The sequence below is a fragment of the Podarcis vaucheri genome (assembly GCF_965113315.1).
Source record: "Podarcis vaucheri genome assembly, chromosome: 15".
NCBI lineage: Eukaryota > Metazoa > Chordata > Lepidosauria > Squamata > Lacertidae > Podarcis > Podarcis vaucheri.
The window spans coordinates 10,684,817-10,711,361 of NC_138753.1; the positions used below are offsets into that span (position 1 = coordinate 10,684,817).

A 26,545-nucleotide genomic window follows, 5' to 3' on the forward strand; every position below is an offset into this window, starting at 1 on the left:
AGAGACACACACAAAGAGAGAATCCTTAGATCTTCAGAGGTGAAATGAGGGAGAAGATTTAGATACTCATCCATGTAGGAAGCCAGTTGCTATCAAGGCTGTAAATGTAACGTAGAGAAAGTGAATAGAGAAAAGTTTGTCTCCCTCTGTATGGGAAATGCGTCCAGAAGACAAAAATCTATCGAAGAGTTAGTGATCTGACAAGGCTACCCTTCGTGCCTCTGTTCCTTCTCCCTCCCTCACTCCTGTTAAGTTTTTTGATGGTTTGAGAACAGTCTTCAATGCCCTGAGGAGGTGAAACCACCCCCCCCCACAGCTGCCTTAATCAGTGGGGGGGGGGATAATGCTGGGTACCTTCAGTGCCAAATTTACGTATCAGCTAAACAAGCTATAGCTTAGGGCCCCAGTCTCTTGGGGGCCCCCCAAAAAATAAAAGGAAAAACAACCCTGGGTGTACATTTCCAAAATATAAGATAAAAAACAAATAAAATAAAATGTCACTGGTTTGCTCATTTCTACATATAGGGTGCCTACATTCTGCATGTGCAAATGGCTTTAGATATCTTTTAGATCCATAAATTACCATATAGCATATATTCAACACAAAAAACAGCAGCAATTTGTTGTTGACAAAGGACAGCTGGACATATAAAGGGCCCCGTGACCTTCAGTAGCTTAGGGCCTCAGCAAACCTAAATCCGGCCCTGGATACCTTCTTTGATGTTGGACATTGTTTTCAGAAAGTGAGGCATTGGGAGGAGGTTGCTAATGGATGATCTGCCCGTAGCCAGCATGGCAAGCCACACAGGCTATCTATAAAATTGGACGGTTTGGGCAGAGTTTCTTTGAAGCTTGTGCACAGACTGATCGGCCGCAGGACCGTGAAAAGTGAGGCTACCTGGGGGAGCTGCTTCACTGCTTCTTGGGGGCTTCCAAGTGGCAGGTTGGTATATATACATTGCTTGCTGTTTGAGAAGAAGATCTTTAATCTTCTCACTCACTTGTGTATTTTGTATTGCTTCTGAATCTCTCTCTCTCTTTTTAATAAAAACAACAACAACCCACCTTGCCTTGGGCAAGACACCCCTCGCCCACTGCAACTCAAGAGGCATTCAGAGAAGCTGAATGTTAGGAGATTGCAGACAGACAAAAGGAGGTACTTCTTCATAAAGTGAACAATTAAACTATGGAATCCACTCCCACAAGAAGCAAGCGGTGACCACCAATTTGGATGGCTTCATGAAGATTAGTCAAATTCACGGATGCTACTTGCCCTGACGGCAATGTTCTACCTCGACCGCTGGAGGCAGTTTGCTTCTGAATTCCAGTTTCTAGAACCACACTGGAGGAGAGCGTTGTTGTGCCCATGTCCTGCTTGCAGGCTTCCTGCTGGGGCTTCTAGCTGGCCAATATGAGAACGGGATGTGGACTTCATGGCCCCCTGGCCTGAACCAGCAAGCTCTTCTTGAAGAAATATAAAACCTCTAACCATGAGATTACTTGAGGTGCAGAATTGGGTTTCTTTCACCCCTGGCACCTTTCAACATGCTATTATGAGCATCGAAAGCTGCCCTACAAAGAGAGTGGGACCACTGGTGTATCTAGCTTAGTATTAACCAGCAGTGATGCTCCAGGATTTCAATTAAGGATCTCTTCTGGCCCTTGTTGGAGATGCTGAGAAGTGAACCTGGTATTTTTTGCATGCGAAACATGCCCTTTATTGCTAATCCAGAGCTCAGTGGGCCTGGCTGTTAACCAGAAGGTTGGTGGTTCGAGCACACCTACGGATTGTTGTGGGTAGATTTCCTGCATTGCAGAGGGTTGGACTAGATGGGCCTGAGGGTCCTTTCCAACTCTCCAATTCTGATTCTTCCCAAGTCTCAATTCTTACTGTGGAGATGGCTTGATGAAGCCTCTCCTGTTCTGGGAGGGTTTCAGTCAGCACCTGCGTCCACGATCAGGTAACTGTGATATTAGGGGATTGAATGGTGGGCACATCTGACCTGTCAAATTTGGCCCCTAAAAGGGTGGAGAAAGTAACAATCCAGTTCTCCAATCCAGGAGTACGGGAATGAAATTTGTTGGTCCATGAATCTGTTAGAATTCCTGCTCCATGATTGCAGTCATGGGATTTTTGTCTTTCACATGACGGTGACTTGGGCCACACCTGCACCATCCATTTAAAGTACGGTTATACTGCGACTGTTCCTCATCTCCCCCCTCCACTACATCTCCACAGCACTTCTGACAATGAGAGGTATCACCTGTCAATCCGCCTAGAGATTCTCATTTATAGTCAATGCCTTTTGATATTAGGCATCACGTTCAAGTTGCAATGAAATGGCTGGTTTCTGTGTGCTGCTTATCTATTATCCAAGGTGCAATGGATATCAAGGTTCCATGTTATGTATTTAAAGCACTATGTGACCATTTTAAATCTCATGTCTTCCCCTAAAGTATTTGGGGGGCCATAGTTTGTTAAAGCTTATGAGGGTTGTCAGGAGACCCCTGTTTCCCTGGAAAGTTCCCTGGAAAAACAGATTGATGTTTAAACCACTCTGGGAACAGCACCCATAACAAGCTATATTTCCCAGGACTCTTCAGGGGAAGCCATGACTGTTAAAATGGCTCATATGGGTGGGAAATTGGCTCTTTAGTTCCTGCACACCCCAAGGTTTTTGTTCCACTCTCTTCTACAAATACTGGTGGGAGAAAAACAATCTCACTGCAGAACTTCAGGAATTATTCCAGTTTCTCTTTCTCAGAGTCTACTGCTGGTAAAGACATTTGCAAGGTCAACATGCTTTGGAGATAAGTGGCAAAGCAGGCTGCTACTTCAAGAGAATGTAGGAATGAGAAATAAAAGGAGTGGTAAACAGCAGAGCGAAACCTCATGGGCTCAGGCTGAGATGGCGTCAAATGAAATGGGTTCAGGGCTCGCACTTTGAATGTGCAGACTTCTTGTGTGTGCAAATAAAGCTGTATTTGCAGGACACAGTTCCCCTCACGCCGCACAGCCATTGCCCCCCATTTATTGCTCTGCCTTTTATGCCAAAGCGGAGATGCAGGAACAAAAGGGGAACGTCAAAGCAGCTGCGTGGCAGATTCCCACTCTGCCCCTCTAAACGGAAGTCACTTCCCTTCTGAGGAAATTCAAAGAGGCAGAGATTATAAATTGTCTCTAAGTCCCATAAGGCTGGTGTTGGGTTTCTTCATAGCATTGTTTTGACATAAGGCAATGCCATTAATATTTCAAAGTGCAGGCTTATGGCGCAGGCTCAGCACCACCCAGGCTGCAAAAAACAAGGTTTAAGTTGTTCATGAAGGAACAGGAGGCAGCTGAAAGTAGAATGCAAGCAAGATAAGTGGGAATTTGCAGTGTAGTTGGGATCCCAGGTTGAATTCCTGGCAGCTCCAGGTGGGAATGGGAAAGAACTGTCTAAAAGACTGGAGTGTCCCTGACAGCCTGGCCCCATCTGTGCTATACATTTAAGCATCATTATACCACTTTAATGAGACACGGGTGGCACTGTGGGTTAAACCACAGAGCCTAGGGCTTGCCGATCAGAAGGTCGGCGGTTCGAATCCCCCCAAGGGGGGAGCTCCCGTTGCTCGGTCCCTGCTCCTGCCAACCTAGAAGTTCGAAAGCACGTCAAAGTGCAAGTAGATAAATAGGTACCGCTCTGGCGGTAAGGTAAACAGCGTTTCCGTGTGCTGCTCTGGTTCACCAGAAGCGGCTTAGTCATGCTGGCCACATGACCCGGAAGCTGTACGCCAGCTCCCTCGGCCAATAAAGCGAGATGAGCATCGCAACAGCAGAGTCGGTCATGACTGGACCTAATGGTCAGGGGTCCCTTTACCCTTTACCTATACCACTTTAAACCACCATGGCTGCCCCTCCCAAAGAATTATGGGAACTGTAATTAGTTAAGGGGCTGAAAGTTGTTAGGGGGCAACCTATTCCCCTCACAGAGTTACAATTCCCAGATTCCCCATGCAGATGGATGGATTGTTAAAGCAGTCTAGAAACTGTAGCTCTCTGAGGGGAATAAGGGTCTCCTAACAGCATCCTTAAACTATAGTTCCCATGATACTTTGGGAGGGAGAGCCACAACTGTTTAAAGCTTTCAACAATGAGGCAATATATATTTGCCTAAGCTTACTCAGAGAATTGATGCTACATTGCATCAGTTGGGGTTACATTCATTAAGAGGCTGATTAATATAATGTAAACGAATAATAGAGAGCCCAAACTACAGTTCCCAGGATTCTTTGGGGAAAACTAGGAATGCTTTTTTTAATTTTGGAAAATGTATTTATTTGGTTTTTCAGATTAAAATTTTACAGAGATATATCAAATATAAATAATAAAAACAATATTCCAAGGAATCTCCTGGACTTCCACCCTCCCTTTTGTGGATCCTATTATTAATCAATTCCTCTTGCATCTTTTATGATGATCCATATCCTTTACCTCTTCCATTACGTCCATAATACAACATTAAACTACAAGAGATATTCCAATCCTACTAACGATTTTAACTGTTTACAGTGGTCTTTAAGATAAGCACAAATTCTCCCCATTCCTTGTTAAAATTTTGGTCTTCCTGATTTCTGGCTCTTCCGGCCATTTTTGAAGAAGAAGAAGAGTAGTTTGGATTTGATATCCCGCCTTTCACTCCCCTTCAGGAGTCTCAAAGCGGCTAACAATCTCCTTTCCCTCCCCCCCCCAACAAACACTCTGTGAGGTGAGTGGGGCTGAGAGACTTCAAAGAAGTGTGACTGGCCCAAGGTCACCCAGCAGCTGCATGTGGAGGAGCGGAGACACGAACCCGGTTAACCACTACACCACACTGGCTCTCGACATTTCAGCATAGAAGCTAGGACTGTTTAAAGTGGTGCAAAACTGCTTTAAATGTATAGTGCAGATGGGGCCTTGGTTGGCTCTTATTTGTCCTTCGTTCTGGTTCCACGCACTGTTTGAACTCCCTGCCTCCCAATGGACCCCCAACCACCACTGCTGGGTATGAAATTCCCAAAACCACCCCATCAAGGTCACCCTTTCTAGCTGAACAACTTTGGTTGACGGTTTTCAGTTCAAATGCCCTAACACAAGCATTTCATTGTATTTGGAAAGATGCCCTATCTAGAATTCCCCATGCAACCGAATGATCCACAGATCATGGGTAGGCAAACTAAGGCCTGGGAACCAGATCTGGCCCAATCGCCTTCTAAATCCGGCCCACAGACAGTCCAGGAATCAGCGTGTTTTTACATGAGTAGAACGTGCCCTTTTACAGTGGTACCTCAGGTTAAGTACCTAATTCATTCTGGAGGTCCATTCTGAACCTGAAGCTGTTCTTAACCTGAAGCACCACTTTAGCTAATGGGGCCTCCTGCTGCTGCCACGCTGCCAGAGCACAATTTCTGTTCTCATCCTGAAGCAAAGTTCTTAACTCGAGGTACTATTTCTGGGTTAGCGGAGTCTGTAACCTGAAGAGTATGTAACCTGAAGCGTATGTAACCCGAGGTACCACTGTATTTAAAATGCATCTGGGTTATTTGTGGGGCATAGGAATTTGTTCAATATTTTTTTCCAAAATATAGTCCGGCCCCCCACAAGGTCTGAGGGACAGTGGACCGACCCCCCACTGAAAAAGTTTGCTGATCCCTGGTCTACTTTTTATTAATAGCAACTGTGGCACCAGGTGTGGGGAGGAGGGCAGATATATATGTAAGGAAGGAACATATCAAATTTACCCTTCTCATCCCCTGTCCCTAATGCACCCTTCTACTCCTAGGAAGGATGTCCCCTCCCTTAACTAGGTGCTTCCTAGTGGGTTTCTGCATAGCCAATCCTGAATGATTCATGAGGCAAGGAGATAAGAGGAGAAAATTAAGAAGTGTGGTTTGAGCACAAGGGAGTGCCAAGATGCTATGAAAGGCAGCGGACAGTTGCACAACTTCCAGGTAGCTCTGGAGTCCAAGTGAGCACCCACTGGAGGTTGGTCCATTAGGGCAAAGGGTGACTGCTTTGAGAATGGCCTGCAGGCATTGTCCTCCAAAGGGATGAGCTCACTCACCTTCGTCACTGTTGTCATCTACGAGAATTATCTCCTTCAGCAGGTGAGCAGGTGTGTGATTCACTGCACTGTGCACTGAACGCAGGATGACCGACAAGGCCTCGTTCACGAAGATAAAAATAATAGAAATCTGTGGGAGGTCCTTTGGGTATTTCAGCTCTTTACACCTGTAAGAGAGGGAGCAAAGCAAAGTTAGCCAAAGACTTAGGACTCAGCTACATTAGTCAAAAAACAGTGTTCTGAATGCGTTATAAACATGCAACACCAGATAGTGCTGGGGAGAAAAAAAAAAAACAAAAAAAAACCGAGGTAATCCATAACCTTTTTCTTTTGTTATAACAATTTAATTTCTGACTTATTTATAGTGGTTTTTTTCCTGTGTGTAGATCAACCCTTAGAATACTTTCTATAACCATCAGAAGCAGAACATCCACAAGAACTGTTATTGCATGGAACCCGGGATGAATGAATCGGCCAGTTTGTTTCCATGTCACTTTTGCCTGTGTGTTTTTTCATAAGTCTGTCCCAATTTTGAGCCAATCTGTTGTTGGTTTTTTAATCCACGTAGAAATTTGCATTTAAATACATATTTTCCAAACCTATTTTCTTGCAAATTACACATTTGAGCAGAGAAACTGCATCAGAACATTTGGGGAGGGCAAAAGCCAGAAGAGAAACAGGGTTCAAATCTGCACATTAGTCTGAGAGATACTAATCAAGTCAGTTCCTGTCTAAAATCATAGCTGAAATCCAATTCCTCAAGTATCCTGGGAAGGACCTCCTGGGCTTCCCTCCTGCATGGTTGCAGAATCAGGTCCAACAGTCAAGCAGGGCTTGCTGGTGGAAGATGTCTGGGAGATGAACCGGGTGTAGAAGACTTGGGGAGAGACACCATTGTTGACAAAGCTGGCTTGTTTCCATTAACCGTAGGGATAATGAACCATCATTTATGTTCCTACAACATGCTAAAGTACATCAAGCATAAAAGAGAAGCAGAAACCTTCCATCTCCTCCTCAGGGCTGCAGTGGATGAAAGGAGAATACATGAGCTTCAATGCTGCCCATCCTTCTACCACTAAACTATGGCTTAGCATGACATCTAAAACCAGTTCAATGAGTTCACTTTTCACCCTGAGATTTAACTTTGACTGAACTCTGAAGGAGGACAAGTCTAGCAACTCACAGATAGATACCAGGGAACAGGAACTGACCCTGTTAAGTAGCAGCAGATGGGATGCACAGATACTGCATGCAGCAAACTGTATAGATTTAGAATCCTACATGACACTAAGAGCTGTTTGACAGTGGAACAGACTCCCTCCGGAGGTTGTGGGCTCTCCTTCCATGGAGGTTTCTAAGCAGAGGTTGGATGGCCATCTGTCACGGATGCTGTAGCTGAGATTCCTGCATTGCAGGGGGTTGGATTAGATGACCCTTGGTGTCCCTTCCAACTCTACGATATCCACTAGGGTGTAACTATTGACCTCTAACGACAAAAATGGGGACTAAGGAGAATGTTGGGGGAGGGGATACCTGGTAGGTTTTATCGTATGTAACACCACTGCAGCAATACATCTCTCAGGCAACTCCACTTTTTCCACTTATGCAGTAAACTAAGTGCCCATAAACATATTTCAACATTTGGCTTTTGAATTATGGCAAGCGTTGCTGTGCTTTCTGAAGTAAAGCACCTCTGGGGCTTCTCCCCAACAGTTCTATGTGCCTCTATGACTTGTGGGATTAAAGACATAAGCAGGCAAATGGCCTTCCTGGTTATGGAGATAAACAGCATGCCTGGATTGGACCTCCTTTGAATACTGTTATATTGATGGAAAGTCACCTGAACTATGCCAAACTTTCATGGAGCAGGCCTAGCTACTAGCAGCAGCAAAGGCAACTCAGTTTTAGCAAGTTAATAAATTTCCTTAATGCCTGTACTTTGCATCCCACAGAGATTTCTGGTACCATATTAGAATATAGGAGACAGAAGAATGAGAGTGTTTTGCCTGGAATAGCTTCAGAGCTCACGTTAAGAATTCTTTTAAGTGCTTGCCATTTTAACAGAGAGGTATACTACCATCCTCGTTTGCAAGCAAATTGGTGTGGTAGAAAATTCCCATATTCAAGTGGTCAGGGATGCTTCCTATATAGTTGGCTTAATGAGATCAGAGCACCAGAACATTGCTTGGAGATCCCAATGTAATGTGGATTAATTCTTCACACACAGGTCTGGAGAACCCATTCCAATCAGCATCGGGGTGCTCGTACAAAAGGGGCACAATGGCCCCTTTGAGGTCTTCCCCACGAATCCACTGAGCCCCCCACTCACCTCCCCCTTGCTCATGAGATTTAGAGGATAGCTTCCTTTCTCTCTCTGGAAAAGTACAGAGAGCTGAAGGAGGAACTTAGAAAAATGACACTCTTTCCCACTTCCTCTTTCATCTTTGTGGTCTCCAAGGTGAGAGCAGAGCCAAGCACAGTGTGGCTTCAGTGGCCAGCTCCTCCTGAGTACACAAAAGGAGGAACCACCTGCCATTGAAGACTCGCTGCACTGGGCTCCACACTCGGCCTCCTCCCAACGATGTGATGTCATGTGCATGACATCACATGTGCACGGTGCACAATGGGCCTTGGGCACAGCTTGGCACCTCTGGCCACAGCTCTGCCAAAGAGTGCATAAGTTGCATAGCAAAGGTCTCCCGTTTATGAAGCAAGGCATTTGCAAATTGGAAAGATTTCTAGTAAATAAAAATAACAATGCACACCACCAATTGCCACAAGGTGTTAGCGGTGAGAGGCAAGCCCAAAATAACTTCAAATCATCCAGAAATGCAATGAAGCTTTTGTCCACCAGCACTTACTCTTCATAATAAAGAGCTATTTGTCGAGTTGCTTTTGATTCCCAGATGAAAACAACCCTCTTTCAAATATCCATTCATACCCAGAGTGTTAGTTATTGCCTCGATTAAAGCGGCTGAGTTGAAGGATGCTTGATTAATTTTCTTCCACACAAACACCGAGATCAACCAGAAAATTAACTGAGCTGTGCATAATTACGCGGAGCATCTGAGAAGTCGTTAAGAGAGAGAGAAACTTCAGAGTTATATTTATGAGACGTCCCTTTCCCAGCTTCCCTAAGCTGAACGACATGCTTTGATTTAGATGCTTATTTTCCTTTGTGCTTTGCTCGTTCCTTTACGCCTGCCACCTTTCAAAAGGAAGATATCCATAGGAAGTCAGTTTATGTGTAATTTATGAAGCACCAGGTAAGAAATCTTTCCTCTGAACAAAGATGCGCCTCTCCCCAAAGACTTGATGATGAAATCCTTTGACAGAGTTGGCAGCAACAGAAGCAGTGCCAGAGTTACGTTACATGTAAGGACAGATGAATATGGCCGTTTCAATTTCTCTCGGCTCCTCATTTTCTCAATCTTAAATTCAGTGCTCCAGTTTTGCGGCAACTTACAATTCCCTTCCTGCCCCAAAACACTCCTCATGAAAATTTACCAGCATTCTAGCAGGGATTTTTCCCCCTAAACATACCCATTTTTGTACACAGTTTGGACTAACCTGCATATTTTTGCAAATAACTTTCCATACACATTTTTCATTCTATTCTCATTAAGGTACGCACTTTTTTGCCCACCCAAATATATGATTTTTTGCGTGCACTTCAGCTGGTTAGAGAACTGCATTGTGAAATTCAGGGAAGTGCAAATATTGGCTCCCCCTGAGTAGGAAGAAAAGACTTTCCCATTCAGGGTGGGGTTTTCCCTGTGCCATTTTGACTCTCAGTCCAGAGCTGCCTACAGGTATCTGCACATATATTGTAGGCTCTCTTCAGGCCTATTCATGCATTCAGGGCAAATGCATGAAGGCTCAACATGGGTGGGTGGGTGGAAATTGGCAAGCCCCACCACTAACATCCCAGTACATGCTCAACACCACACACAGGAGGTAGGGATTCTTGGCTCTTCTTGTGTTGGAGTAGATAGAGCTTTGACCTGATCTACTAAGACTGTTATTATGTTCTTATGGATTAGAAGGTTCAGGATAACTCTAGGGCAGGGGTCAGCAAACTTTTTCAGCAGGGGGCTGGTCCACTGCCCCTCAGACCTTGTGGTGGGCCAGACTATATTTTGAAAAAATAATAATGAATGAATTCCTATGCCCCACAAATAACCCAGAGATGCATTTTAAATAAAAGCACACATTCTACTAATGTAAAAACACCGGGCAGGCCCCACAAATAACCCTGAGATGGATTTAAAATACAGTGGTACCTCAGGTTAAGTACTTAATTCGTTCCGGAGGTCCGTTCTTAACCTGAAACTGTACTTAACCTGAAGCACCACTTTAGCTAATGGGGCCTCCTGCTGCTGCCATGCCGCAGGAGCACGATTTCTGTTCTCATCCTGAAGCAAAGTTCTTAACTCGAGGTACTATTTCTGGGTTAGTGGAGTCTGTAACCTGAAGCGTATGTAACCCGAGGTACCACTGTAAAAGGACACATTCTACTCATATAAAAACACACTGATTCCCGGACCGTCCGTGGGCCAGATTTAGAAGGCGATTGGGCCAGATCTGGTCCCCAGGCCTTAGTTTGCCTACCCATGCCCTAGGGTTTGCAGTATTAAAAAGATTTTAGGGAGGGGAGACAGAGTCTAATGAGGACTGAGCATGCCCGGTGGCCAGTAAATGCCAAGTTAATGTGAGATGAGGGGATGGAAATCTGCGAGGAGAAAATGAGTACTCTGGCCAAGAGTGCAATATTTTGCTACAGGTCCCACTGAAATGATATATCAATTGGGCCCAAATATGGGGTGGGAGATTAATGGGGGGGGGAATGGAAGGAATCAACAGCTTTCTCTTTCTCTCTCCTTTTGTATGGAAAACTATTTGATATGTTGGCAAGAGGACAGGTTAAATTTTTTTGCTTGGTTGAAACTCTTCTTTTATAGCACATTCCTTTTTAAAAATTGTCTTTTGCAGCGTGGGATTTGCAGAACCGCGTTTTCTATTCATACCTTAACACACTCTCATTGTTACCTCCCACACGCGGGAAGAATTCACAATCAACCTTCAGATCCATTAAGAAAACTCTATGGCAAAGTTCAAAGGAAGATACCCAAACAAAGAAGTATTGTATTTTCAGGAAGGAGTGGGAGAGAATCAGCAGTGAGAGAGTCTATTGCTTCCAAAATTCTGCATTCTTGTTGAATCTGGGTAATCAAACTTATATAGCTATATTCTTGCCTCGAACGCCAGAAGAGACAAGGCAACACAACAAGGTGTGCAGGGGATGGGATCTATTTATTTGCACCCAATCATGCAGGTTTTTTTTTTAAAGAACATTTTCCAACTGTACAATTTCCCCATCAGACATCCCCTGCAAAAAAAGGAAAAAAGAAAAAGTAGAACACACACAACATACACTTTCCTCCTTAGGAGAGGAGTCAGTAGATCTACTATACCTGTACAGCCAAGATTCATTTATGAGTCTGCCTTAGTTTAATAACTACCAGGCACACAAAAGGGAGTACTTTAAGGGCATGCTATGAAAAGAATGGTGAAGAAAAGGAGGTTCATTCAAAAAGAAGGTGTTTTGTGCTGCTTCTTTTAAGTATGGAAGCTGAGTGAAATCTATTGTTATATAATAAATTCTGAACATGCTGTCCTTGTTATTGCCTGTCATTTAAGTGCTTAATCAAGTACAGTGGTACCTCGGGTTAAGTACTTAATTTGTTCTGGAGGTCTGTACTTAACCTGAAACTGTTCTTAACCTGAAGCACCACTTTAGCTAAGAGGGGCTCCTGCTGCCGCCGTGCCACCGGAGCACAATTTCTGTTCTCATCCTGAAGCAAAGTTCTTAACCTGAAGCACTATTTCTGGGTTAGTGGAGTGTGTAACCTGAAGCATATGTAACCCGAAGTACCACTGTACATACAAACAACATGATTAATTCCCCCCATTTTTTTAACCGCTAATTTTTACCCCTGATTACCACATTTGGTTCGTAACATGCACACACACATACACACACAACCCTTGCCACTAACCATAGAAGAGAAGAAGAGTTTGGATTTGATATCCCGCTTTATCATTACCCAAAGGAGCCTCAAAGCAGCTAACATTCTCCTTTCCCTTCCTCCCCCACAGCAAACACTCTGTGAGGTGACTTCCGGGTTAGTGCCATCGGCAATGGTGGTGTTCCTCTGACTGAGAGGAACCCGCTCTGTGGAATTCGGGTCGTGCCGCCGCGGCGAAGGCGGAGACCCTTTAAAAATCCCAGGCGGATGAAGCCTGGGAACGTGGGATTCGGCTGACACCAGGAGCGCCCCCCTAACCACAGGGAAACCCCTTTTGGGGGATTCCGAAGTGACGTGGGGTGAGTGGCACGGTGTTTTGAATCGACCGCTATTTCTACGGAGTGAAGCCGCGTAGCTGTTGCCAGAGAGCGCTGACTTTTTCTTGTGGACAATTGGATTTCAAACAATAACCCGTGAGTAAACTGAAATTGGACTCTAAAGTTTTTTTAAAAAATTGGTACTGATCGGGGAAGGCTCAAACAGGAAGTCCGCCTCCCCTTTCTGTAAATAAACCGAAGCAAAGAACCTGTTAACTAAGGTCGTGGAGAATTTTATGTAAAAGATTTAAATTCCATGGATTGAAACTATCATCAATACTTTTTGTGAAAGCAGGGGACCCTGCAGAAGAAGGTTAAAAATTTGGGAATTGAAGTACCACTTCCCCAAACCCGGGAGTGGTCTGTGAGAGCCCGCTGACGGTGAATAGAGAAATGTGACAGCTGTTAAGTCTGCTGACAAGATACAAAAGAAGGACTTTGTTTCTACTGCCCGTTTTGGTTACAACTCTACGTTTAAAAGGAAGCAAGGAACTGTTTCAATTTAACATATGGGACCTTTGGGTCTGTGTAGGAAGGAGGGAAAGGAAACTTGAATCCCTCTAGAGGGAGTTTTGGAATACTGTTACAAGGAACCAGCTGGGAAATTGTTTTTAAAGATAAAGCCCTGAGAAACTAGTTTTTGACCTTGGACTGTGTAAGGATGGCAGTCGGGAAGGAAATTGAGTGCGAGCTGAACAGGACATTTTATCTCTTGGGAAAGCTGCATGATCAGATAAATGTTATGGCTACGAATGTAGCAATATTGGGAATAAAAATGGGCATTGGTGAAGAAGTGGACAAGAACTCGGTGTGGGAACCTCGGCCAATTGAACAAATTGAAAAACCTGAAAAGGAGAATCTTGTCGTGACTGAAGTGATGAAAGGGGGAGCCGTGGCCCTACAGAGACAAATGGTGGACTACAACTGGAGGCCTTACATGCAGTGGCGTAGCGTGGGGGGTGCCAGCCGCACCGGGCGCAACATTTAGGGGGACGCATTTGGCCGGCCCTGCTCGAGGAAGCAGGAACCCCACTGTCCTCGGACCTCCTCCGAAGGCTGGCGGTGGGGCGGAGAGACCTTCTCCCCGCACCAGCCTTCGGATGGCTGTCCTGAAGACTTGTGGTGGGAGCAGTGGCGTAGCGTGGGGGGTGCAGGGGGGCCTGCCGCACCTGGCTCAACATCTGGGGGGGCGCGGAAGAGACTCGAGTGCTAAAATCCACGGGTTAGGGGGAGCAAATTACTTGCCTTGCCCCGGGTGCTGAGAACCCACGCTACGCCACTGCTTACATGATGGCAATTAGGAGAAGCAAATTTTTGGAGATGGAAGCCTGGCTCGGCCTCGAGAATGAAGGATGGAGAGATCTCCCTGTGTGGAGAGCAAATGAACTCTGGGATATAAATCTGAGCCAGGTAGAGGTCGGAGATTTGGGGGTCTTTGGATTTGAAAAGAGTGTGAAGCAAGATTTATAGGCCCTATCCTTAATTATGGAAGTTTGGCAGGAAGGAATATGATTACTGTTGGGTTGGAGCTGCTCCGAGATTTGGCTTTTAACATCAAAGACTATCAAAAAGACCGGCAGAGGAGGTTCAAAAGAGACTTAAGAGCCTCAGACTTGAGATCTCCGGGTTGAGGTTTTTGGAGATTGATGGAACTATTCCTAGGGGCCGAAACCGGGATGGGGATCTGGTGGAAAAATTGGGAATTTAAAGTGTATATAATTTGTCTGGTTTCTTTTTTCTTTTTTCTTTTTTTATTTTTAAAGAGAAATGGGGGAATCGTGGAATTGAATCTTTTTTTGACCTTAGGGAAATGTTTTTAGAATAAGTATAGATTATAAGTATTACTGGAAATAAGATTAAAGGAAGGAAAAGTGGTGAATTAGAATATAAAGAGGGGAATTATAGTAAGTTAAGATAAATTAGTAGGATAAAAACCAAGTTGCAAGGATTTGCTGGAACATCTAATTGAATTAGAATACAAAAATGGGAGGCGTGAGGAAGTCAAGGAAATAGGTGAATGTAAGCAAGTAAGTTAAAGGTTTGATGGGTTTTTTTATTTCTTTTATTCTTTCTTTTTTGATGATTTTTTTTTCTGTATATGTATTTTTTTCCTCTTTGATTGTTTTTTTATTATCTTTTGTAGCCTTTAATATCTTAATAAAAATCTATTATTATTATTTTTAAAAAGCAAACACTCTGTGAGGTGAGTGGGGCTGAGAGACTTCAGAGAAGTGTGACTAGACCAAGGTCACCCAGCAGCTGCATGTGGAGGAGCGAAGATGCGAACCCGGTTCACCAGATTACGAGTCTACCACTCTTAACCACTACACCACACTGGGAAAGCAACTCAGAGCTGCATCTGAGCAAAGCCATAAGTTGCCCTTCAAGCGGCAGTTAGCAGGATCACAATCAAGAACAGGAGCCCAGGCTCCAAGGAGGAAGGAGCAGCCAGATCCATCATCACCCAGCAGCACCAAAGGTCAACACAGGACTACCACAGGCCAAGGCCAGCGGCTCAGCAGTTCCTGAGCCCAAGATCCCCAAATAAAATCTCTGGTGCCCATTATCTACAGAAACAGTGCCCCTCTGATGTACCACTGGCGATAGCTGGCTTTCAACATTGTGATATATAACCAGTTAAACATCGCAATATACCGCTATAGCACAATGTCTGAAATAAGGATGGAGCTACGTAGAGGCATTGGGCTGGCTTCACGGTTCTTCCTGCATTGTGATTTTTTGCCGGTGCCTGCTATTGTGATTCGCTGCCCCCTGAAGGAGCCAGGGCAGGGCTGAACCGGCAGGGACTGCAGGAATCGAGAGAAGCATTGGCTGGCTTCATGGTTTTCCCCACACTGCATGCAAACACACACACCACCATCATCACGATTTGCAATATGTTGCCTGGTCAAAAATTATGAAACTGATTTCATGGTAAGGACCAGAGCCATCTTTCCCATTGGGTTTACTGGCGCATTGCGCCAGGGCGCCAGACTGCCAGGGAGCTGCGTGGCTTTGCTGGTGGCCTCCCCTTTCCCTCCTGCATGCCCATCACCTGTGCCCCGTCAACCATATGGCTGGCTGGCGTTCAGCTTGCCTCCCAAGCCTCCTTGGAAGGAGAGCAATCCCCACAGAGGCTTGGGAAAAGGTCGACAACTCTGGGAAATGGGGGGTGGGGTGCCAGATGAATCTTTGCACCACAGTGCCAGATATGCTTAAGACGGCCCTGGTAAGGATTCTAAACCAGTTTTTGGACAATATATTGCCCAGCCCTACCCATTAGCCGGGACATGGGTGGCACTGTGGGTTAAACCACAGAGCCTAGGACTTGCAGATCCAAAGGTCGACGGTTCAAATCCCCGCAATGGGGTGAGCCCCCGTTGTTCGGTCCCTGCTCCTGCCAACCTAGCAGTTCGAAAGCACATCAAAGTGCAAGTAGATAAATAGGTACCGCTCCAGCGGGAAGGTAAACGGCGTTTCCGTGTGCTGCTCTGGTTCGCCAGAAGCAGCTTAGTCATGCTGACCACATGACCCGGAAGCTGTACGTCGGCTCCCTCGGCCAATAAAGCGAGATGAGTGCCACAACCCCAGAGTCGGCCACGACTGGACCTAATGGTCAGGGGTCCCTTTACCCTTTACCTTTTACCCACTAGCCACTGAAAGCCAGGGATACAAGGTCAGTCTGGCAGCACAGACTATGCGCTGAGAGGGACTTGTCAGAGTAGAGAAGGAGTACTAATTTCTGAGCCTTCTGTTCCTCAAGGAATCAGCAGAGCCTGGCAGGAAGGTAGTGATCTGGGACCTGGAAAAGCAGGGATGAGGAGATGTTTCATTCCGTTTGCATTTAAATGCAAATCTACTTAATCCACAATTTCTGAAGCAACATGTGAACCTTCTAAATCTGTATTTCTGGCTTTTGCTATGCAGTTTTCCAACCATATTATACAATATGTATATATATGCACATATGAGTGAAAACAATACACAAGCATGCATTGATGTAGGGGAAATTGCTCATCATCAAAACCAGAAGGTTGAGCCAAGAACATTTTGGCCACTAGCCCTGGTGACCATGCTCTGCCTCCTCAGTTGGAGACAGGAATGCTTTGGAACAACAGCTGCTGGAAATTGGGCTCTTGTTTTTGGGTCCTTCTTGTGGGTTTCCAGAAGGGGCATCTGGTTGGCTGCTGTGAGAACCAGATGCCGGATTAGAGGGTCTACTGGCGTGATCCAGGAGGCTTTTTTATGCTCTTAATTTTGAATGTCTCAGTCTGGAACAACTATCCTTGCCCAGGCAAATTCTCAACCTGAACTGGAAAGCTTTTGTAGATCTGTAGAGGTGAGCCAATTTTAAGCCCAAGAAGGTGGCGTGATTATACTCTAGTCTTCACTACAATATGCCTTGGTTTTCTTGATTCTTATCCCCGCAGCTGACAGTATTTATCATCCAATCTACAGTGATGAAACACAAGGTGTATTGCACCTGAAGCAAATGGATTCTGGGGCTAACATCAAGCAATGTTTCCTTCCAAGGTTACTTTGCACTTCTGAGATTCCTTAAGCTGAAGAAAAGGTCAAAACTACTTTTGCTGAAAAGAAAAACACAGGGTTGTTTTTGTGTTATTATTATTCAAGAAAATGGCAGATCACAAAACAGGAAGGGAGGCTGCCAGTCTCCTTGAATTTGTTGGTTTTGCAAATTGCCTAGTGGTTTCTATGTGTCTATGCATGCTTTCAGAGCTATGATTAGATTAATACACAGTTTCAAATAAGCCAGAGGGGGGTTTATCCAGTTTCCCCTGCTAATAGAGCAATTTGAAACCCATTTGAGCTAAATTCCTTAGACTTGTATATATTTTAATCAGATGCAAAGATGAGTTAAGCATTTAGGTTCCCCACCCCTCATTCGCTTTTAACTTCTACAAAAGACTCACATTCTCCCCCCCCCCCAAGAATATATATACATGTAACTTGCTTTCTGAAAGGGAGGGAGAAAACAGGAAAAGCCATGTCTAGCAATATTGTGGCATATTTTTTAACAGAATTAGGTTCTCCCACATAGGCACATTCAAGTCTTCTTCAAAATAATGCAAAATGTCTCAAAATGAGCAGAGGTGCATGGGTGCACGACCAAAACCTCTATGCGCTGCCACTGCTCTTTGAAGAAGGAGTCTTCAGGGAGACTCTGTGTTCAACTAAACAGTCAAGAACCCAGATTGTCTAGGATTCCCATCTGCAGTCAAGAACCCGGATTGTCTAGGGTTCCCAACATCAAGGATGATCAGGAGATAAGATCAGCATGGGAGGATATGTGCCTGTGTGCACATCTCTCCTAACTTTAAGTTCACACATGCTACATATTACCTGAAACCGGCACATGGGAGAAACAGCTATGAAAGTGCAAGTGGGGGGGATTAGAAATGCCCCCCCTCTACTTTAGCTTTGCGACTCCAGAGTTTGGCAGACATGTCTGGCTCTTGTTTCCTTTGCCAAAAAGCACTCTGGGTGCTTGGCTATTGTGGGGAGTTGTGTGTATGGGGGGGTATCAGAACAGGTACTGGCAATCACTGCCTAGGGCATCTACCCCACCATTTAGTGCTAATGAAGTTGCTTGCTATACTCACTAACTTGGCAGCCACTTGCCTTCTAATTTTAAAAGAAACATGTTTGTTCTTGTCAAAGAGAAAAGCATGGCCGTCCTAAAATAGGTTAACCTTTTGATATATAAATTTGGCACTCGCAGGGGGGTGAAATACCAGGCTGTGTGCCGTTCAGAGAGTCTGCGTGCCTGCATTTAGATATACGTGTGTTACGAGAGAGAGGATGGCTCTGTAACAAGGACAAAATAGGGACAGAGATTTGACAAGTCCCCAGAATACAGGGAGCTGCCCCTGGTAAATAAGGCAAGCTGGAGAAAGTGGCAGAGCTAGGTGCCATCAGCATATCGAGGGCACTGAACACAAATGCTTTGGGTGGCAGCAAGCACATTTCAGAACCTGAGAAACTGTTGTGGGTAAAAATGCATATACAAAAACCCACACATTCCCTGACCACACTTATTCCTCCCTGCCGCCAGCAATTATGCTTCATTCCAGCAGAGGTGAGGCTACATACCCAATAGTACGTTTTTTCAAGTCTAATTGCCGTGGACAATTGTATCTTCAGCCAGGGAGTGTAACCCTTTCATTTCCCAAATCATTCCTCCATCTTAGACCCCATCTGCACTGCACGTTTAAAACAATATCATGCCTCACAGAGCTACAATTTCCAGAGTGGTTTAACAATCAAATCCTCTTCATGCAAGAATTGTAGCTCCGGGAGGGGCAGCTGCAGAGATAAGAAATGAAGAGTTGTTCCATTGTCTGGAGAGGCCACTTCCTGATTTGCATGGAGAAGCCATTTTCAACAGAGCCCAGCAATCGAAGCCTACAGTTGTATTGATACAGCACTAGGTGTTGAAATTTTGCTCCCCCTAACAATTTTGCACCCAGGGCAACCACCACTATTCTGAACCAAACTCTAATTTGTTAATAGCCACCCCCTAGCAGCAACACGCCACATAACAGAGGCATGGGAACCAGATGCTGCAACAAGCCCAGATGTCAATTCTTTTCCCACGACTTGCCGATCGGAAGGTCGGCGGTTCGAATCCCCATGACGGGGTGAGCTCCCGTTGCTCGGTCCCAGCTCCTGCCAACCTAGCGGTTCGAAAGCACATCAAAGTACAAGTAGATAAATAGGTACCACTCCGGTGGGAAGGTAAATGGCGTTTCCGTGTGCTGCTCTGGTTTTGCCAGAAGCGGCTTAGTCATGCTGGCCACATGACCCAGAAAAACTGTCTGCGGACAAACGTCGGCTCCCTCGGCCAGTAAAGCAAGATGAGTGCCGCAACCCCAGAGTCATTCGTGATGGACTTAACTGTCAGGGGTCCTTTACCTTTAGCTTTTAAACATGCCACACCCAACCAGAGCCACCCATAGGGGCGGGGCGAATGCAGGCAAGCTACCCATAGGGGTGGAGCACACCACGGGGCCTCCAGAGTCTGCCTGCCTCCTCCCACTCAGCCACCCTAAAGCTGGGGGAGAGGCAGGGGGAGGACCATTTGGCAGCACAGAGCCTGCATGCGCCCAAGCCACTACGTCTTTCCCAGGAGAGAAGTGTGGCTAGGGCACGCTGCAGGCCCCGTGGTGAGTGCCACCCAACATTTCGTAACCCCCCTAGTGATGACACCCGAGGCAGACAGTACCCACCACACCCCCCTTCCTCCACCACTGCACCCAACATCCGCACAGCCCTTCCCTAAGGCTACCATTTCTCTTTCTCTCTTTTTATCTCTCCCACCATACATCTAATCAAGTGGATTCTGGTCAATGAAACCTTGTTTGTTTGTTTTTTAGTGCAACAGACTAACACAACAATCTTTCTGGGAGAGGCTTATCGTTGAAATCTCTTAAAGGGGGCCAGAGCTTGGAAGAAGATCTGAAGGTAAAGACAAGAAACAGTACTTCTGAGTGGTGAGAGAGGCGTGTGATCATGCATAGGAAATAAATCTTAGTTGATCAATCATGTGAGTTTTAATCAACTAAATAGCATACCTTGCAGACAAGGGGGGAAATGTACTTTTTCTTTTTAAAAAAATGACATTCAGGTGAGGGAAGTGTACAGCATAACATTCATCTTAGGAGAGGCATCCGCTCCTTCAAGAGGAAAGAGGTTAGGCTGTATCCAATTTCTACTCAGAGAAAACCCACTGAAATTAATGGTCCTATGCTAGTCATGCCCATTAATTTCAGTGAGCAAAAGTAAGTTGGTTTTACAGCCCAAAGCCTTGAAACAGGTTTTGTAAGTAGTTCAGGGCTCTCTCTCTCTTGCTTTCTTCAAAGAGAAGCCATTCCCAACATTTAGAGTTCCAAAGGTGGGTGGGAGGGGTAGAAGAGCAATTACAAAAGAACATCTGCACAGTTGAAAAATTCAAGGCATGCAAAAATTCAGTTCTGCCAAGTGCATGCAAGCTGTTAGGTTAACAGACCTAAAAATGACTAATGGTGATGTGAGAAGACGCCAGGAAGCTGCCTTGCACCATTGGCCAACCGAGCTCATGTATTCTTAATGCCAGAGGTGGGAACATGTGACCATCCAGGTGTAATCAGACTCCAAGTCACTGACCATTCTGGCTAGGGCTGATGTGAGGGCCACAGGCTTCCGACCCCTGCTCAACAGTGAGCGGCAGTGGTCTTCCCAGGATTTCAGATGGGAGTCTTTCACAGCAATGCCTGGAGATATCGGGGATTGGCTCTGTGACCTTCTTCCTGCAATGCTTTACTTCCTGCAATGCTCTACCACCAAGACACAAACCTTTCTTCCAGGCTTCGCTACAACCTCAGACCCTGACCAAGCTTTCCCATTTCTCCCCCTTTGCGAGAACCCCTTTGTGAGAAGCTGAGTGCTGGTCTCTCCCAAGGGGAGGGGGTGGGGAACCATATGGGCAGGTGGGTGACTGAGCAGCTATTTATGCCTATTCCACCCCCTCCTCTTCATTGAGCTTCTACACACCCCATAACTCTACAGTGGTTCTCTCTCTCTCTCTCTCTCTCTCTCTCTCTCTCTCTCTCTCTCTCTCTCTCCCTTCGCAAGCCACCATTGCCGTGGGTTATCTAGGGATTTGTCTTGAGTGCAGGGAACCCAACTCCCCATTTTTGCTGATTTCACACTGTAGGGTTCTCCTGGCTTATTCATTATCTGTGTCTTTGGTCTGTTTGGCATTCAGTTTGGAAAGGAAAGGCAATTGAATGGCAACCTGAGGCATTATGGAACTAATGAGTCCCAAGACTTCAAGGTTGCTGGTGTCTTTGTGGGGGTGCTTTTTGGCCTACATTGCTCACCTTGGGCAGCAAGGCCTGGGTGCACATTTTGGATTCATGTACCCAAAGCTCACACAGCAGGGAGGGTGAATTTACTTCCAAATCCTTGGCTGGGGAGCCATGGAATCGCCATCGCCATCATTATTATTTTTAGATTTTAAGCATCTTTATTGAAAGTTCAAAAAGTGCATAATTATATGTGAGACATAAATAAAAGAGAGAAAAAGAGAAACAGAAGGGAAAATAAAGCGGTGGGGAGGGGACCCAAAATGGTATATTTTACAAGGTTGTTATTGTACTCCACCACATCTAAACCTATTACAGTATTTGTAAGAATGGATTCCAAATATCATTGAATTTGTCTGTGGCAAGTCTGCATTTATATGCAAGTTGCTCATATGCTGCGAGTTTGTATAAATCTTCAATCACCATCATTTTTTTTATTATCTGTACCGCACCCAATTGACTGGGTTGCCCCAGACACTCTGGGCGGCTTCCAGCATACACAAGAACATAACAAAACATTAAACATTAAACATTAAGAACTTCCCTATACAGGGCTGCCTTCAGATGTCTTCTAAAGGAATGTGGCTTCCACATGCCCAGGGGGTTTGAGGGACGCTTCCCTCCCGGATGTTAATTCAAACTCACCTGCCTGTACTTGCATACTTTGGTTATTTATTACCAGGTGTTTTGTTTTGGTCCATTTCGTTCCGTTTCATAAATGGGGCATTTCCACCATTGCATATCTCTTTCAGAGTGTGTTGGCAATGCAGCCATCCTCCCCCCCATGTTTAATATAAATAAATAGATCCCCTCACTCAGGGTTTCATAGGAGCTCATGATCCCACTTGGGTAAAGCTTCAGTACAACACTCATCTTCATTAGATCCATCAGGAGTGGATGTCCTCGCCTTCTGTGTGGATTTCCAAATGTTATGGAATGAGACTCCAAGCAACAGAGTACATGCCTACACTTTACATGGCGGGATCGCACATAGTGCTACAGTTCCTAGGGAACTTACTGGCTAACGGGGACTGGCCTGCTTCTCAGTCTTATTATTTGGAGGTTCGCGTCCAACCTCAGTAGTCAAGTTTCATTGCTGGGAGGTGGGGCCAGTCCCAATTATATATATAGGGGATGGAGCCGACAATAGCCAGGCAGTCAGCTCTGGAGATCACCCTCCAACCCCTCCTTTAGTTTACCGTATTTTTTTGCACCATAACACTCACTTTTTTCTTCCTAGAAAGTAAGGGGAAATGTCTGTGCGTGTTATGGAGGAAATGCCTACGGGTGGCATGCCTATGGATTTTCCTCCTCTAAAAACTACGTGCATGTTATGGTCGGGTGCGTATTATAGAGCGAAAAATACGGTAATGTTTTCTTGTTTGCAGGTTAACTTTTTCTTCCTGTTTAGCGGGCACTGCTACGGTCTTTGACTGGTTGCTGTTGAAGGACCGGGAAGAAATTTTCCTGCATTGGCAGGTTTTGTCTTCCCCGTAGCAATTTGTCACAACTTTGGCGGTTTGTGGCCTTGGGTGGAATCCTTTGGCCCTTTCTTCCCTATAATGGGAGGGGGGATGTGAAGTGGTGACTCCCCCGCCACCCACGGCATCGATTCCAGGGTCCCCTCTTCAAAGGGGTTATATAATGGGTGTCACTGGCCATACTCCAAAAGGCTGTCAGTGAACTACCCTGTGTGTGGGGATATGGGGTGGGCTGCCTGTGTACACATACGTCTCACAGAGCACCCCACTATATCCCATTTACCCTGATGTTCCCCAGTTCCCCCAGCTGGGGGGCTGGGAGGGATACACGCCCAAGGCCAAAGTCAAGGTCTTCTTACATTCAGAAGTTTAATAAAGTTGTGGCCTAATTTAATTCCCTAACACGTTGTCAGAGTCTTTATTACTTCTTTATGATCCCTGGGGGCTGGGGCTGTCACGGCCTGGTCACATAATTACGATCACACACAACTGGACTGTGCCAAAACTTCCCTCTCTAAAAGCCCTGTGTATTTGTATTAAGTCTTCCCGCATGCTCCCTCACTGAGCTATCACATACCCTCTAACCTTTCTCCAAAGAAAATGGGGCATCCTATTCCATAATAATGATTATTATAATTTTATTATTTATACCCTGCCCATCTGACTGGGTTGTCCCAGCCACTCTGGGTAGCTTCCAACATATATAAAAATACAATAAAGCATTAAACATTAAAAATCTTCCCTGGGGGGCATTGGGACTGGAAGGGCAGAAGAAAGGAAGCCCACCAGTATCCCTCCCTATTTGTAGGGAGATTAGGCAATAGACTACCATTTCATAGAATTATGAGAGAATGTTGTCTGTTTCGTGACCATTCATTCTGAGGTTTGATGCTGCAGCTTCAAAGCATGTATTGCATGTTGAATAGGAGAAATTCACACCAAAATGCTGATAATTGTTTCATGAGGATTTCTTTCCCCTTCCAAGCACATGTGTGCGCGCGCGCACACACACACACACACACTGCAGCAAAAATGTGGAGAACTGGATCAGGGATCAGAAAAATACAAAACCAAGAGAAGCAAAATGGACCGATCCATCGGTCCCTAGTATGAAATGAGGGACTTACTTGGTTGGTCGATAATCTGGTATGGTACGGTCCAGTGATATTTTCTCACTGAGGTAGGAATTGTAGCCATATTTCTCATGCGGTCCCTTGGCTTTCTCTTCCTCCTCAGGGGAAAGCGTGGCAGGAAGCCCACCTTTCCCACGGCCACCATAGCCTTCAATGAGCCCCAGTGATTTGGACAGACCTGGAGAGAGAGAAACAGGATCAGTTTTCAAAAATGGGAGTCAACCATTGCTTCTTTATCCCAGAATCGAAGATGTAACCCAGGCGTTGCTAAACCTTTTGGGCCTGTGAACACATTTCATCTTTTTTGAGTGAGTGTGTGTTGGGATTTCCACTCCTTCCCCTGGTAATTTCTGTCCCTCACCTTTCCCCAGATCAGCTGTCCCTGATTCACACACACATTTACTTCATTTTTCCAAGTGATTAGGGTAAAAGCAATATCCAACAGAATTAATCTGAGCTTTGAAAAACACAAAGAACTGAAAAAAGGGAGAAGAAATGGCACGCCCTCTCTAGGGATGTAAGAAGATTTCATTTTCTTTTCCACCTTGCATTCGTCACACACAACATTGTTTCTGTTCCACTGCAGTTCTTCCACCAACACCTACATGATTCACCACCACCACCATTGTCATTTGTATGCTGCCTTTCCATAGGTAAAGTTCTGCTCAAAGTGGCTTACAACTTATATCTTTTTAATTACAAACATAACAAAAAGCAGCCATGAACAATAAATAAAATGCATTAAAAAGCTCACAACCAAATTGAGGGATTTCCACATACATCATAAGATCTCAAAGTAAACATAAAAAAATAGTATCAACAGCAGCAATGAAACTCCCTAAACAGTACCCCAACTCCAGCAGCCTCAGCTTTTGTAGATGGAGTCAGTCGGGGCCCTGCCCTTCTGGAGCACTGGAAGCCAAAAGAGAGAAATCTCCCAGCTGCGCCCTGCTTTTAATGGGCAGGCCATACCCCCTGACCAACCGGATTGGCCGGCCCGGCCAGTGACGCGGCCGGGAAACCCCAATCATGCAGGTCTGGCCTCTGCGCACATGGAGGGGTCATGAGAGCCCGCAACACCAGCTCCTCTTAAGGTGGAAGTGGCCTTGCTGTCTGCTGTGGAAAAAATTATTTGACCTATGTAATGTTCCATTCAGCTGCTGACCGAATAATGAGGATTTATATATGTGCCACGGAGCCATAAGTGCCTGAACCCTGTCGAATGAGAGAGCCCATGTGTCTGGGCTGAAGTTAATTTTGCAATGGCACAATGGAACAGGGACTCTTAGCAATACTAGAACTTGGGGACAATCAATGAAGCTGAATGCTTGAAAAGTCAGAAGAGGAGTACTTCTTGCAGGACATATTATAATTACGGAATTTGCTCTCACAAGAGGGAGACAAGCATCAATTGAATGGCTTTAAAGAGGATTAGACAAATTCATGGAAGATCTGGCTATAGGTTGTTTTGAATTAAGTCCTAAGGCTGAGCAATGTCCAGTTAAGTCCTAAGGCTGAGCAATGTCCAGTTTTCAGCATCAGTGATATACTGATATAGCACAATGTCTGAAATAAGGATGGAACTATGGAGAGGTGAACTGGGTAATGTCCTGGCAAATGCTACTCATTAGGAGACACACTTTTACTTACCCAGTTTAACATATTGTTGCACCTGTTGTTTTATAGAACAGAGCAAAAAGGGTGGTAGAAGTCTGGAGAGAAGCGATGGCCAGCTTCATCATTTATCCCACATCACAATTTTTTACATAGCACACACACACACATTGTGATTCACGATACATTGCCATGCCCAATATTATGAAAATGTTACCACAACGTGGACCCATTTTGGATGATGCCTCAATACATCACCCATCGCCCTATTAGAGTAGTCCCTAAGTCACTCCTTTCTATTAACTTCAATGTTTAGGGGTAATGTTGAATTCCACCCTGGGTTTCTGCCTCCCCTGTGTGAGGCAGTATGCTGTTCAGGTCCTGCTTTTGAGCTTAGCATAGACACCTGCTTAGCCACTCTGAGCACAGGATGCTGAGATAGATGTCTCCCTGGCCTGATCCTGCAGGGCTCTAATAATAATAATAATAATAATAATAATAATAATAATAATAATTTATTTATACCCCGCCCATCTGGCTGGGCTTCCCCAGCCACTCTGGGCAGCTTCCAACAAAATATTAAAATACAATAATGCATCAAACATTAAAAGTTTCCCTAAACAGGGCTGCTTTCAGATGTCTTCTAAAAGTTTGGTAGTTATGTTTCTCTTTGACATCTGGTGGGAGGGCGTTCCACAGGGCAGGTGCCACTACCGAGAAGGCCCTCTGCCTGGTTCCCTGTAACCTCACTTCTCGCAGCGAGGGAACAGCCAGAAGGCCCTCGGCGCTGGACCTCTTATGTTCTTACCTTTATCAGATTCCTCCACTCCACCCCATCTATTATTGGTATCATGATTTAGCCACTGCTTTGCTGAAAAGGGACTAATTCATGGAAAGGGAGGAATTGCCAAGTAAATACCTATCTTTTCAGTGAATGAATCATAGGATTCTAGAGTTGGAA

General features: G+C 45.2%; 1 protein-coding gene across 1 annotated transcript in view; it reads right to left on the reverse strand.

Moving 5' to 3' along the window:
* The window catches only part of GALNT17 (polypeptide N-acetylgalactosaminyltransferase 17), a 115,846-nt gene that overhangs the window by 54,427 nt on the left and 34,874 nt on the right, over positions 1-26,545 (reverse strand). The window contains exons 2-3 of the mRNA XM_082201243.1: positions 23,965-24,148; positions 6,084-6,250 (exon numbers count right to left, since the gene is read on the reverse strand). Coding sequence (XP_082057369.1) covers positions 6,084-6,250; positions 23,965-24,148 — 351 coding nt within the window. The remainder of the gene's footprint in view (positions 1-6,083; positions 6,251-23,964; positions 24,149-26,545) is intronic.